This window comes from Aythya marila (genome assembly GCF_965140915.1).
Source record: "Aythya marila genome assembly, chromosome: Z".
In the NCBI taxonomy this organism is placed as follows: Eukaryota; Metazoa; Chordata; class Aves; order Anseriformes; family Anatidae; genus Aythya; species Aythya marila.
Window position 1 is genome coordinate 43,793,301 of NC_139080.1, and position 14,078 is coordinate 43,807,378.

The 14,078-nt window shown below is 38.6% G+C and overlaps 1 protein-coding gene across 2 annotated transcripts in view; it reads left to right on the forward strand.

Annotated features, from left to right (window-relative positions):
* The window catches only part of NTRK2 (neurotrophic receptor tyrosine kinase 2), a 200,128-nt gene that overhangs the window by 56,236 nt on the left and 129,814 nt on the right, over positions 1-14,078 (forward strand). For both annotated transcript variants that reach the window (XM_082783494.1, XM_082783495.1), the window contains 2 exons: positions 1,094-1,194; positions 2,693-2,792. In XM_082783494.1, the coding sequence (XP_082639620.1) occupies positions 1,094-1,194; positions 2,693-2,792 (201 nt within the window). The remainder of the gene's footprint in view (positions 1-1,093; positions 1,195-2,692; positions 2,793-14,078) is intronic.

The window sequence follows — 14,078 nt, forward strand, 5'->3', positions numbered from 1 at the left end:
TTTTGCTTTTTCATATTTATGGCTACAGTTTCATCTGTAGGCTTATGGCATTGTTTTTAATCAAAATGTGCAAAGAAATACAGGATTAATTGCTAATTTAAATTACAATGCTAGAGGTGCATGAGTAATAGATGCAGTTATTACCCTTATTTGTTTCTTTGATCTGCACACATTACAGTCATAAAATTGAAACATGTATATTTTCAGATGTAATCATAAAATACATTCAGTTTTTATTTTAATGTATGTATCTCTAAGTTCATATGCATAGTATTTAATTCTTTTTATCTCATTTGAATAAATTTGACAAAAAAAAATCATGAACTGTAAATATGTTTCATTTTAAAATAATTATAAATAATTAAAGCCCGTTCATTCTTTTGATGGAGTAGTCCCAGATTCACCCTGTAGACTGGTCAGTAGGATTATTTTGATAAATCAAATTTCTTCAGACTATCTCAGGCATGTTACTTTTTAAAGTTTTACCTTTATGACCTTGTCATGCTAAACTTTAACTCCTATGCACACAACAGTATTTTAAAATTATTTTTAAACTAAGAAAAACAGCGATTTCACATTTTAGAGTAATAAGCCGGATAAAAAGCCATATGCTAAATTCACCTCAGCTAAACAAAAGTCCCCAAGCTATTTTCTAAGACAGTCCTATATCTGGCTGAATATAAGGCTAGAGAAGTTCAGTGTAGAGGGCAGTCTTTCATTTTTAATGGGAAGTCAGAAACACATAAAAATAGCTTTATGGATGGAGTTCTTATTAACTCTAGGTTTTCCAATAGACAGAGAGATTATGGTGTAGATTGATTCTCTGTTAAGCTGCAGAGAGAAGCAGCTTCTGTTGTCAAGTCTCTCAGTCACAACACATTTGTTTAAAATTACCTGTCACAGAGATCCCCCACCTAGTGTACCAAGTACAACAGCAATTATGTGCTGTTTTCAAAGAGTCCCAAGAGGTGTTGCTGACCTTACTGTGCTACAGAGCAGAAATAATAAGACAACCGTTTCCCTTCTGAGGTTACGAAATTATAAAAGCAATCTTTTTTTTTTTTTTTCTCTTTCTTTTTTTTTTTTTTCTAAGAGTATGAAACCACACCTAATGATCTTGGAGACACCACAAATAACAGTAATCAAATCACTTCTACGGATGTTTCCAACAAAGAGAATGAAGATAGCATCACTGTAAGTATATACATTGTTTCCTGATCTGTAATCTTGGCAGACTTTCTGACTATGCAACTAATGAAACTGCAGAGATTGTAATGGGACCCTAAGCTACTAGAACACTGGAGCTATTACCACGTTGTGATCAAAACAGGGAAAAAAAAAAGGGAAAAATTAGAGCAATGTACCCGACTCCTACCCTTCCATTGTCCCATTTTTTGAAAGAGAGAATCCCTTCTCAGATCAAGTAAAATAGCTACTTAATTGGTTTTGTGTTTTTCTGAACAACTAACTGTAATTTTTTAGGCCAAGACTCTGTTTCTAATTTTAGGCAAGGAGAGCAACTCTTTATTTACAAAACAAAGGCATCCAAGGTAATTTAAAGATTGTTTGAATTCCAGTCCTGAAGTCAGCTGCTCCTAACAGAGAGGCTGTGTTGTAACAAACTTTCAGACTCTTTACCTATGCTTCTAAAACGTGTTTTTGTCTAGTGCTTTGATCATGTGCAGGAGAACTTCAGCATAGGTAGCTAAACTGGTGGGTCTCCTCCTTTGCTGCCTTGCTTCTCACGCTGAGCTGAATTGCTGGAAACTGGCATTGAGTGGCTAGCCTGGTTAATATTGCTGCCCCCCATCTTCAGTGCCCTGGCACAGCAGCAGGCAATGCATGCAGGGCGTTATGAACACAGGCTGAGAGCTAGGGAGGAGAGGGAAAGAAGGCATTCAGGAAGCATTCCTCTGTGGGGGAGGAATCAGAGGAAACCCGACCAGCGTCTCCTTCCAGTGTTGATGGCTGGGGGGTGAGAATTCCTGAGAGGGCAGTGGATGGGTTCCTAAAGCTCCTGTCTTGTCCTGTTCCTGTCTATTAAATGCCATAACACTGACAAGCCTCCAGTCCCCCATCTCGAGGATCCCAGCCACTCTTATCTTCCCTGATAACAGAATAATTGAATGGCTGAGGATGAAAGGGACCTCTGGAAATTTTCAGCTCCTCTTCCCCACCTGACTCAAAGTGGGGTCAGCTAAATCAAGGCAAGTTTCACAGGGCTGTGTCCAGTCTGGTTTTTAGTATCTCCAGGGATGGAGGCTCCACAGCTACTCTGGGCAACCTGTGCCAGTGTCTGACAACCCTCACAGTAAAAAAGTTTTTTCTGATGCACTTTCCTTACATGCTTTCCTGTAACATGCCACTCTGTTGGAAGGGAAAGAGGAGATGTACATTCCCTCTCTGCCTTGAACATGTAGGATGTTGAAATGTGATTCTCAGAGGTGTCTGCATCTCTGTTCTCTGTAGGATAGAAGGAAGGAAGAAACTTCAAGAAGTGGCTGTTTTCACTACTCTTTGATCTGGGTGCAAATGTTTCCTGGTTGAAATGAATTTCTTTACCGAACTGATTTAATCTGAATTAAATGTCTCATTTAATGTTTTTAATTTATTTAATGTTATCTTAAATGTTTTATTGGAAAACAGATAATGAGAACAATATAAACGCATCTATTTGTGTACTCTTTTTTAGGTATATGTTGTGGTGGGAATTGCAGCACTGGTGTGCACTGGCTTAGTAATAATGCTTATTATTCTGAAGTTTGGAAGACACTCTAAGTTTGGAATGAAAGGTAAGCAGGGTTGCTTTTTATGTCTTAAATATGTCATGATTTTTGCGGGTTGAACAAACTTCTACATTAGGCTTCTGCACCAAGAGCATTTCAGATAACCAGATAAAGAGCCATCACAGTTAGTGTTTCATTTATTCATCAGGTAAGTAAGGGCAGAGACAAATGTAGATGGGAATACAGAATTTTGGATCAAGTTCTTCTGTGCGTCTGTTTTTTTTTTTTTCTCTTATGACAAATCCAATTTCTTTCCCTCCTGCTTGCACAGCCCCGTGGGACACGTCCTGGAGTAAAATACTCCCTGAGTGTAGTGTGTTGTTCAGTATAGGGCGAAATAAGATAGGAACTTAAAATTTATTTTGATATGAATTAGATTACAAATATTTGATGAGAATCTATGCTGTACATCAGAGGTACTTCAGACCATACTTCAAATGTTGCTTTAGGGTGATAGATGCAAGGAAAATGATAGCAAGAGTGGAAGGTGCAATTGCAGTGCTTCCTGTCTTACTGGCACATTCTGACAGATGCATTTTCTTGAGCTTCTGTGCATATCTTGGTAAGTGGCTGCAGGAGAGAGTGGCAAGTGTGTATGTCCCTTTTGGGAAGGGGTTATCATACTGCATAATCTGTAAGTTTGACTTCGGTAGGTTTTTAGTTGCAAAATTGTCTATCTAGCTCATATTTTATTAAGGGTATGCTTTTGGGATAATGACTACATAAATTTCTGAAAGGGCAGCAACCTCATGCACAGAGTTTATTTATTCTCTAAATATGACTAATGATGGTTACCAACAGCACTGGTACAAGATCACAGTTCACATACAGTCCTTCAAAAACTAATCACAGGCGTGGTATGTCTGGTAGTGGTGAGCTACAAATAACTTAAATGTTTCATTAGAAAGGAATGACCTTCAGTTGTGCCTGATGTGAACCTCAAACTTATCCAAAGTTTGCATTCATATGTGAGCATTCAAGTATGGATCTATCCATAGTCCAAAGTCCCAGAAACACTTTCTTGATTTATCACCATTAGAATTGAATTATTGAATTGATACTAAAGCAATATTTAAAACATGAGATTAGAACACCACATCAATATATAAGACCTAAACTAATAATAAAATATTACCTGCTTTGAAAAGTCTGCAGCATAAAAATATATTGATAATTAATAAATGAAGGTAAACAATCTAGGGTGTATGAGCATGAGTGAAATAAAGCAAAATAAAGTAACATTTCTTGTAAGTTCTGAATACCAGGATCAGGTCAGCTACCCATGAACTCTCTGAGTCACATGCCTTTGAATTAAGTGACAGCAAAATTAGTCCCAATTTAGCATATAGAGATTATTTTATAACTGAAGTTTAATAAACACTCTTAGTAAGGAAGTAGGAGAGAATAAAAATCCATGTTGCCTTGGAAAATATCTATAAAACATGATTAAAAAATCTTGTCAAATATTTCCCAAAATGTGAATGAATATTTTGCATTCATAAGAAGGAAATTCCTGAGTTGCCTTCAGGCGGAGATGCAGAAAAGGCAGTGTTTCATTTTTCTGTTGTCTTGTGAAAATACAATATGGTCACCTCAGACACCCTCTCATTAAATATCTCCCCACCCTTCTTCAGAAACTACTTTAGAAAACAAAACAAAACAAAACAAAACAAAAACCTGATCACTCAGTAAATGGAGAACTCAAACTGGCACTCGGTGTTTCTCGCATAACCATGTACATGACAAGAAGGAAAAAACGTCCCACTGAAAATCAGAAAAAGAAGTGTGCAAATAGGCATCAATGCTGTATGTCCAGTAGGAAATATCTTTATGTAAGGAATGAAATTTTCATCCCTTTTGGGTTCATGGCAGGCACCTGCTTTGTCTTGAAGACTTTGTTATATGCCTCATATTTTTTAATGCTAGTTTATCCTGTCTTTTGCATGGGGATTATCTATCCCATACTTGGACTGTGTCCTGGCTGAGTAATTCTGTTGCTTACAGAGCTTGAAAATGGTTGCAGTTTGGGACTAACAGCATTTAGTGTCCCCAGAAATAAATGTAGAGCAGATGGTTGTTGTTTGAGCTATGCTCTGTAAGCACTGGCTGTACCTGGAAGAGTCCAGTTTATGTGACAGGGAGCACCATGTCCTCTGGAGGCTTCCAGTACATTGGCTGTACCAATCAGTTTCTTACCAAGAGAAGTTAAAGAGCTGTGTGGAAATAACTTACCCTCTCTTTGGCTTCATTTTTTATATCTAAGTTAAGATGACAGTTTGGGATACATTCATTCCTAAGCTGTAGTAGTGGAGTGCTTTTACAGATAAAAATGACAAGCAAGTCAGCTCACTCATTCCCCACCAGTAACAAAACTAAAATATTTTGTTTGTGGTGTTCTGGACTCTAGCTGGCATCGGGTAGCACCATATGAGGCAATTATTTTAACATTTGTCTTGCTCCTTTTCACTTGTCTTTTAGAGCTTGTTGAAATAGCATGTTCTGGTGATTGACTTCAGGAACAGTATCAGTATACAGCTGGTCTGCGAGCTGTGCACAAACAGACCTAAAATAGGGTTAGTATGAATAAAGATACTGTTCTGTGGATAAGCTCTCATGGTGTGCTAGACTTTCAGATAGCATTGCAAAATTCATTGGAGTAAGTGGTGAAACCCATTCTATCTTTTGCTCTACCTGTGTATATTTTAATCACTTTTAATATGGGGTCTGTTAACGGCTTTGTGTGAAAAAATCCTTTTGGTTTCTTCGATTTGGAGGTGAGGTTCTTAGACTCTTGCAAGGTGCAGCAGCATAAATGGTGAATTCTTCCGTTAATTTCTTAAGTGTATTCATTAAGATTTGTGGGTTGCTCTTACGAAACACCTTGGCTTGCTTGCCTGCTGGAGGATATGAAAGTGCATATAGTAGTTCACTGAAGACATCTCTTATCATTTTGTGTGTATGTCTGACTCCATCTAACCAGTTTATGAAACTGCAAACAAACGGGAACAGGAGAGGAGAAGGCAGGAGAAAGTTTGTGAGTTCCCTTAGAGTATCTGTGGAAGAATAATACTAGTCCCATTTTATTCTGTTTGCACTGCTGAAAAAAAAAAAAAAAAAAAAAAAAGTGAACGTAAATAACAGCTAATTGCAAAATAAACAACTTTATAACTTTATATTTGCGAATGTTAATACAGCAACATGCCACTATGCATGGATGGAAGTACAGAGCAAACTCATGTAAGGTAGATCAATGGATAAATTTTGAAACAGCATAATTCAATTAAAAGGGTGAAAATATTTCTGCCAATTTGAACTGCATAAAATTTTAGCACAAGGTGTTCATATTCCAGCAAAAGGACAACATTTATAGTTCAACTAACATGCTAGGAGCACTGCAAGTGGGTGGTTGCAGACCAGAATGTTATCACAGCTGCTTTTAGAAACTGTAGAGTTTCTGTAGGTTTTACCATAACCAGAAAGGAGGGAGAACTCACCCTTCCCCAAAGCAGCCCTGTAACAAACTAACAAATAGAATCTGACAGAAGTAGAGGGAAACAAATGTGTACTTAATCCCATTGGGGCTATTGAGGTTATTTTGAATGTCTGTAAGAAGCTTCTGTCAATGCTTTGAGCTTTGTGTGGTAGTGCAGTGCAAAGTAATATAACAAACTAAATCTGAAGTTCCCATCATACTTGGCGAGTGCCAGCTGTTTTCTCCCATCTGTGAATTTAAGGATCACCCTTTGAATGGTGCTTGTCTTTCCTTAAGCTCTCTCTGAACTGCCTGCCATGTCCTAAATGGAGCTGCTGGCTGTTGATGATTTGCCCCTTTTGCAGTCTTTTGGGAGCGTGCAGTTTGCAATACAGAAATCTGTCTTTCTCTGACCAGATATCAAGTGGGTTGATCTAAAAAAATAAAAGTAAAAAAAAAAAAGAAAAAGTAAAAAGTATTCCTTTGGGGATAAATGACCCCAAAATACTACTTTTCCCACAGGCCCTTCATAGCTGCTTGTTATGACTTTTGTGTGGAAGTCCAACTAGGACTATCAGTCAAAATGCAGTACTTTTTTACCAAGCTGATTAAAAGTTATGAACAAACGCATGGATCTTGCCTGCCAAAGTCAAACCCAGATATTTTCTCCTACTTCTAGATAGCTTTTTCTCTCAAGTGATTTCAGTAACTTTGTTCTAGACCACGAAGCTCTTTGAAAACTTTGTAATTAAACAAAACTGGGAATAATCTGAAGGTGGGACATTTTTAATGATAAGATGGGGCATTTGACTATGATTGCCTTTGGTTACAAAATTCAAACTTAGTTGTAATGACTGAGGCAGAAAATGAGTTTTTAACTTTTTGACAGCTTTTAATGGTTCAGACTGCTACACTGATGGATCTTGTTAACACATGAAAATTATCTGGGGTCTCATATTTCTTACTAGTAAACCATATATGTAAAGTAAGTTTAAACAAGTGCTTGGTGTATTCCCCTTTCTCCATCTCCCCAAAAGAAGCATATGAACAGGTGGTGGGATGAAGAACTACACATGCATATTGTAAGAAAAAAGTAAGATGAACTTGAGAACTAGGGAGATGCTGAATACAAAAAGGACAAGTTATGAAAGAAATTGAAAGATACCAAAGAGAAATTAGACTAATAATGGATGCAGTGAAAGTGAAGAGATCTGAAAGTCATAGTATACAGGGCTCTATCTACCTTGATGTGGACTGAGCCCTATGAGGATAGCACAGCTCTTAAAGAAAGCTTGATCAAGGCAATGGCAAAAGAGAAGAGTCGAACTTAATGGTGTAAATTGAAGAGTGTTTTGACCATGTGTTCAGTCTGCATCCATGTTGCCACATAAGTCCTTATGCAACAGACTTGTGTTTTTTTCTTTGTTTCTTTTGTGCAAAAGGTGAACGCTTTCATGTGCTTTTATGAACTTTTGGCTATATGCAGATCATGCTGTTTCAGAAGTGCATTAGTTTGTGAGGGGAAATTGTGATCTAGAAGTATCCAGATATTTTGAGGGATCAGAAAGAAAGAACAGGAGCAAACAACAACAAAGCCAGCCTATTTTATTTTATTTTATTTTATTTTATTTTATTTTATTTTATTTTATTTTATTTTGAGTGGCCCCACATCTCCAATACTTTAAATTCTATACAGTTCTAAGTACATATGTGCTTCATGGAGATCACCATTTGAGAAATGCTGAGAATACATGATGATAGAAAACTAGATGCTAATAATCCAAGCAGTTCTTAAACAGCATAGGTGCGAACATGAAAAGCAGATAAATATAAAGGTGTTCCTGGTAGAAATGAGATTGTTTGTGTCATCTCCATCTGGGAAAAAGGCTAATTTCAGAGGGGCTGCTGGCATAGGTATTGTTGGAGCAGTTCCTTTGCTGCTCCTGGTGGCTGGTCCACCTTGTACTGACACATCTTGGAACAGCTGGCACTGACAATCACTCTTGAGAGTGTCTGGTCCAACACCCCCCCACACCCCCATCCTCAAAGCAGAGTGAGCTACAGCAGGTGCTAAGGGCTTTGTCCAGCTGAGACTGAAAATCTTCCAGGACTCCACAACATCTTTGGACAACCTTTACAAGTATCTAGTCACCCTTGTAGTACACTTTTTTTCCCTCCTATGTTTAAATGAAATTTCCTCTCTTTCAATTTGTGCTCATGGCTATTTGTTCTGTCACCAGCCGTGCTGACTCACTGCTGAGGAACAAAAAAAGGGGAAAATAAAGGTGGCATGTGAAAAAAAACATTTCTGAGTGGTGTCATGTTGTCCTTGAATACTGGCTTAATTGAACTGAAGACAGGGAAATACCAAATGTTTATGATAGAGTGCATACTTTTTCCAGTACAGTGACATCTTTTTCCTCAGAATTACTTGACTCATGTATGTGAGTCTCCCGTGAGATCACCACTTGTAATTGCCAGTGGGGATTACAAATTTATGTTGCTTAGGACTTTGTTCCACTGCTTTTACAATACCTGTGAGATTTTATGTAAGTTTCCATCCATTCGTATTCCTCAGCTTTCAAAGACTTATGTAGGATTCTTTCCGTGGTAGAGCTGCATTTTTCAGGTTCTAAGTTTGAACTCTTTTTTTTTTTTTTTTTTTCCCTTTTTTTTCCCCCCCCCTTTTTTTTTAATTTTTCTCCTCCTAAGCTTGGGAAACCTTGTGCTTGTCCTGAATAGTAGAAAATGTTCTAATTATCTGTTTCATAATCTTGTGTTTTTAAATGCCTGGCCATGGTAACTCCTTATGAATTCTGTTAACAGATGCTGAAATCTTAGTACAGTTGGAGGGCCCTTTTTTGTTATGTTCCTGTAAAAGCTTTCAGTATTGAGTTTCACACCACAGGGAAAGATTCACCATGGGCTCAGAGTCTGTCTAGCACAGAGCACTGTGCTGTAGCTCTCCTCACAGCTGTTGTTGTTCTACTTCCTGCAGTGGAAAAGTAGCATGGATGAAATCACAAAAAATTGAGTCTCATAAAAGTATCTTCCAGGTAAATGTGTGTCTAGAGAAGCTCTGCAAGCAAAAACTGCTCAGAGATTACATATGATTTTTAAAGTTTTCTGATTGTTATTTGAACTTTCTCCAAACCAGGAAAACTGCTTGTTCTTTCTTGTCTGATTTTGCAAAAACACAGGAGTAGTCTTTTATCAACAGCTTCCTTTAATGCATCTGAATATGCCTTTGTTTTGTTTGTACATTCTCATAGCATTACACTCCTTGGACTAGAATATTTGGAAAAAGAATAAAAAATAGATTTTTTTTCAAGATTTGTGACTTCTTTTTTTTGGAATGAACAAGAAACAATGCAAACCCGTTGTAGCAGTGCTGTGGCTGCTTAGGAAAAAATCAAGAAGTACAAAAGTTCACAGGAATTAAGTAAAATGAAGACAAAAGGTAGTCAAGCTACTCAAATATGTAGCAAAAAGAACACTTTAGGTTTTGTTTCAATTCTGGGCAAAAGTTCAAATAAGATTGTTTTATTTGAATGAATGGGTCCTTTTTATATCTCTTTTTCACAAACACACCCCCACCCACCCACCCCCACCTACTCATGCATGTTTATCTTCACCAAGGATATCTACAGCCTAGGAGCAGCTCTGTGTATTAGCTGTTGACACAGCCCCACTACTGCAACCTGTGAATTCCCCAACGTGTTTTCTATATGGGTAGCTGAACACATGTTCTCCAAGTGACTTACAGCCATTCTCAGTTGTTCTCTTCCTGGAGATACTATACCTCCCCAGTGCTTCTTCACTTGTGTGACATAGGTATGCCTCCTTGCTTTACAGGGGTACTGTTTTAGCCTTTCGTATTTATTTACTTAAGACATTAGGGCTGTGTGCTGTCACCAGTATGGATGATATTCCACTTCAGAGATCAGAAAAATCCTTATACATAATGCCTTTTTTTCCCTCCCCGTAAATGAACGATGAGGTCATTTTACTCTAAAGCCCATTTTGCCCTAACTCCTTCTCTGTATCCTACATAAAAATCAGAATTGCCTTTTTAAACAAGTGTCTCTCATTCACTCTTCTTTTTGCCCTCTGCCCTGCTCTGTCCCTTTTAACACTGTTCACATTGCCAGAGTCAGAAACCAGGAAGAACTGACACTTCAGTATGGAAATGAAAAGCTGGATCTAGCAAAATGAGATTAGTCTTATTTCTCTGAGATTTTTTAAAAACAAAAGGAGGAGTTGGGATTTTTTTCCGTTTTACGTTATTCTGTTTGATTTTTGAAGCTTCCTAAAGAAAGCTGTGGTGGGAGTGAGTAAAATAATGAGTCCTTCATCATGAAGTAAAATGGACAAAGTAACTGTTTAGGAAAAATTACTAGTTCTAGATTAGTTTTATTTTTAGCATTAAAGGTTAATGCCACTATTATTTAACTGCCTGGTATAGCTGTATACCCAGGGGCACAAAGTGGAATAATGCACATGGAAGAAGTATTCGTAAAAGGTCCTGCAGGCATCCCTGACTGATTACAGAGCATTTGTCATGAAACTTCACTTCTTCCTAGCACTTTGGCCAGCTCATCTGACTGGGGTCCTCCTGCCTCCACCAGCTCTTCTCTTTTGTGTCCACTCTGAATATTGAATGTGTAATAATACAGAGCTGGCATGCCTAAGAATTTGGAATTGAACCTTTTTTCTCATATTTGTTTTGTATTTTAAACACATCTTCCTCATGGATTTCTCCATCACTTTAGTGAGTAATACTAGTGCCCCTAAATTAGTCTCCAGCCCCATCATGAAGACTTAACCCTCTATGGCACTTTCAGGTAGGAGAAATTTTAACTTTGTTTCTGGTCAGAAGACATGGTAAGGAATGCAAACTTGGAGAGAAAAACTCTTAAAATCAGTGAGTTGAGTTACAAGAGCCTTCTGTTTCAGCTGGCAGTGCTCAGATGCATGAGCTGGTGGCCATAGCTGAACCCTGGGATGCCCAAGGGCTTCCAATAATGTTTTGCAGCCTAATCTCCGTATGTTTGTGCTGTTTAAAAAAGTTGCGCTGCTGTGATTTGCAGCAATAGGCAGCATCAGGAATGTACCTCACAGAAAGACTCCTTTTTCCACACTAATATCTGAACCAGAATGTCTTGGCTTCAGTTAATTTATGTAGAGAGGGCCATTGTAGTGTTCCCTTCTGCATTCCCTAGAGCTGCACTGCTACCTACCCTTTCCCTATGAAATGTGGAGATGAGTGCTAAAAGCAGCCTGTTTTTTAAGTCCTCAGCTGGCTCTGATTGCAGTTGTTTATTTTTTGAACATCTCTCACACCATAGCTACCTGAGCATCAAACTAAATGGGCAGCCAACTTCTGTGTTTGTGTCTACACCAGTAAATGTTTCTGACCAGATCCATCTTCTTGGGAGATTCCTGAGAGCTCTCACAGCCCTCATTCACTTCAGACACCAGTAGATAATCTCTCCTGCTACATTTCTCTCTTTCTGTGCTTCTGAGTGCCAGCTTTCTGGCTTATTAGGTTGTAGCTGTTTCTCACGGTGTCTGAAGTACATGCTTTGTGTTTATGTGATCTCTTAGGCATGCATTTTTGGCCCCCGTTGGAGGCAGAGCAATAGACGTCCATTTGGTTGGACTGACACGGCTATTCTTGCATTCTTAGTTATATTTATCTCACCCCGGCAGGTTGGCAGGGGAAAGAAACTTTCATTATCTTAGTCTCTTAAGCATCCTGTTGGTCTCTTGAAGTAAAGTATATAGTAAGTACACCTGACGTTATTTTGACAAAGGCATAGTTTGGAATTTCTTAGACTTGATTTAGGGTAAAATCCCTTTGTACTTCACCAGATGATCTAGCCTGAGTGAGAGAAAAAGGAGGAAACAATTTTTCTTTCTGTTCTTGGAAAAGGACCTTGTACCAGAGTCTTGCACATGGCATATGCCACAAAGCAGTTGGGATGCACGAGAGGAGCACAATAGCAAACCCAGAGAAAATGAGAAGCCTCCTGAAAGTGCCTTCAGGCTGTTGGACCATACTGTCCTGAGGCTACCTGTGAAAGTTTGAGTCCCCTGCTTTTTCCCTGTGGTGTGTTAAGACAGCTCCTGAGCTTAGGTCAGAGTCTGTGTGTTCCTGCAGGATGCGCATAGCCTGGAAACATCAGTGGCATGGTTCTGGCCCCAAGATGCCAAATTCATATTACGATGAGTTGATATTTCTGAGAGAAGTATAGGACTGTCTTACTCTGCCTTCCAGTACCTTCCTTCTCCAGCAGCAATCCAGAGCACACTGATACTGCCTTTGGCACCCTGGGCTTACAGCCTTACCCTCTGGTGCCAAAGGGAGCGGAATTTCCACCATGTGTTTGCAGTCATTTATGCAATTGGCTGACCCATCTGTGTACTTTCAAAATATTCATGCCACAATATACATTCATTATTAATCACAATGACATCGCCTAGCATTTAAGTGCTTAGATACAGCAATGATGGTAACTTTTGCAAACCTTGATTTGCTCCCAGAAGGCAGCACAACACTTTTGCTAAGTACAAGCTGTGCTTCCACAAACAGGTGCTTTCATGTCATAAGTGTGAGCACTGTTCTCACTGACCACTACATGTATGATCTTCTTTTTTTTGTGTGTGTGTATGTGCACTATTGCATACACCTGCTAGCAATGGAACAGCAGTTTCCAATTTTGTGCACACTAAATTCATTCCTGTCATTTATTACTTGCCCTTTAACTACAAGGCATAGAGCTTCTGAGAATTTCCTAGTGCTTCTTCCAGATGTCCGAACCTTCAAGTTTAGTTAAACTTTAATTAGATACTTCAAAGTCAGCTAGTTACATACCCTATGTTTTTCCAAGTCATTCCATTGCATCTGACTACTGATAACCTTTCTCCTCTGTTACAGTACGGAAAAATCATTCAGAATAGTGAGCAATGTTGTGGAAATGCTTCATTTTAAATGTTTTCTTTCAGTTCAATAACTTGATTACTAGTTTGTTTTGTTTTAGTGCAAGGGAAAAAAAAAAAAAAAGAAAAACTTCAGTTACAATGAAGACTTCAGAATTTTATTTTATTTTATTTATTTTTTTTACTGTCACTCAGTCAAAGAGCTGTCTTGTTAATATTTAAAACTGAAGTCCTGTCCTTGTTCTTTTTTTCCTTTTGGGGAAGGGGGGGGGTGTGAGGGGAGGAGTGGTCTCAGTGAAGGGAGAGAGGAAATGAGCTGCACAGAATGCGTGATTGGTTTCTAAAGATGTTGGTATGCTGATGGTATCCTTCTTTAAAAAAAAAAAAAAGGTCAGTGAGCCTGGCTCTTTTTTACACAATGACCCCTTTATACTAGCCTGCCAGTAACTGAGTGTAGATGGGAATTGGACTCATTTATATTGATGGGGGTTAGCATTTCTTTAGGGAGAGAAGTGCAGCAGGCAGAGGTCCTGCGGTTGGCTGTGTCAGCTTCCATGTGCATCTAGGAAAGCATCTTTGTAGTAACATGGGAAACTAAATCCTCCCAGAGAATAGGTGGAACTTAATCTTGGCCTTTAGCTCCTCAATTAACCTTGGCACTGTAACAGACTGGGCTCTGGATGAGGGAGGCATCTTAGAGTGGTTCTTAAATAGCTTATTAAATCAGGGATGAAATATCAACGTTTTGCTGGAGCACTGCTTCCAGCCAACGTGGCAGAACTCACAAAGGAAGTAACAGGAAAGAGACCCAGCTAATAAGGTCTCTACTGAGCCTTCTCTGGACAAGATATGGACCAACTCTCCTTCTTGAGCCTTAG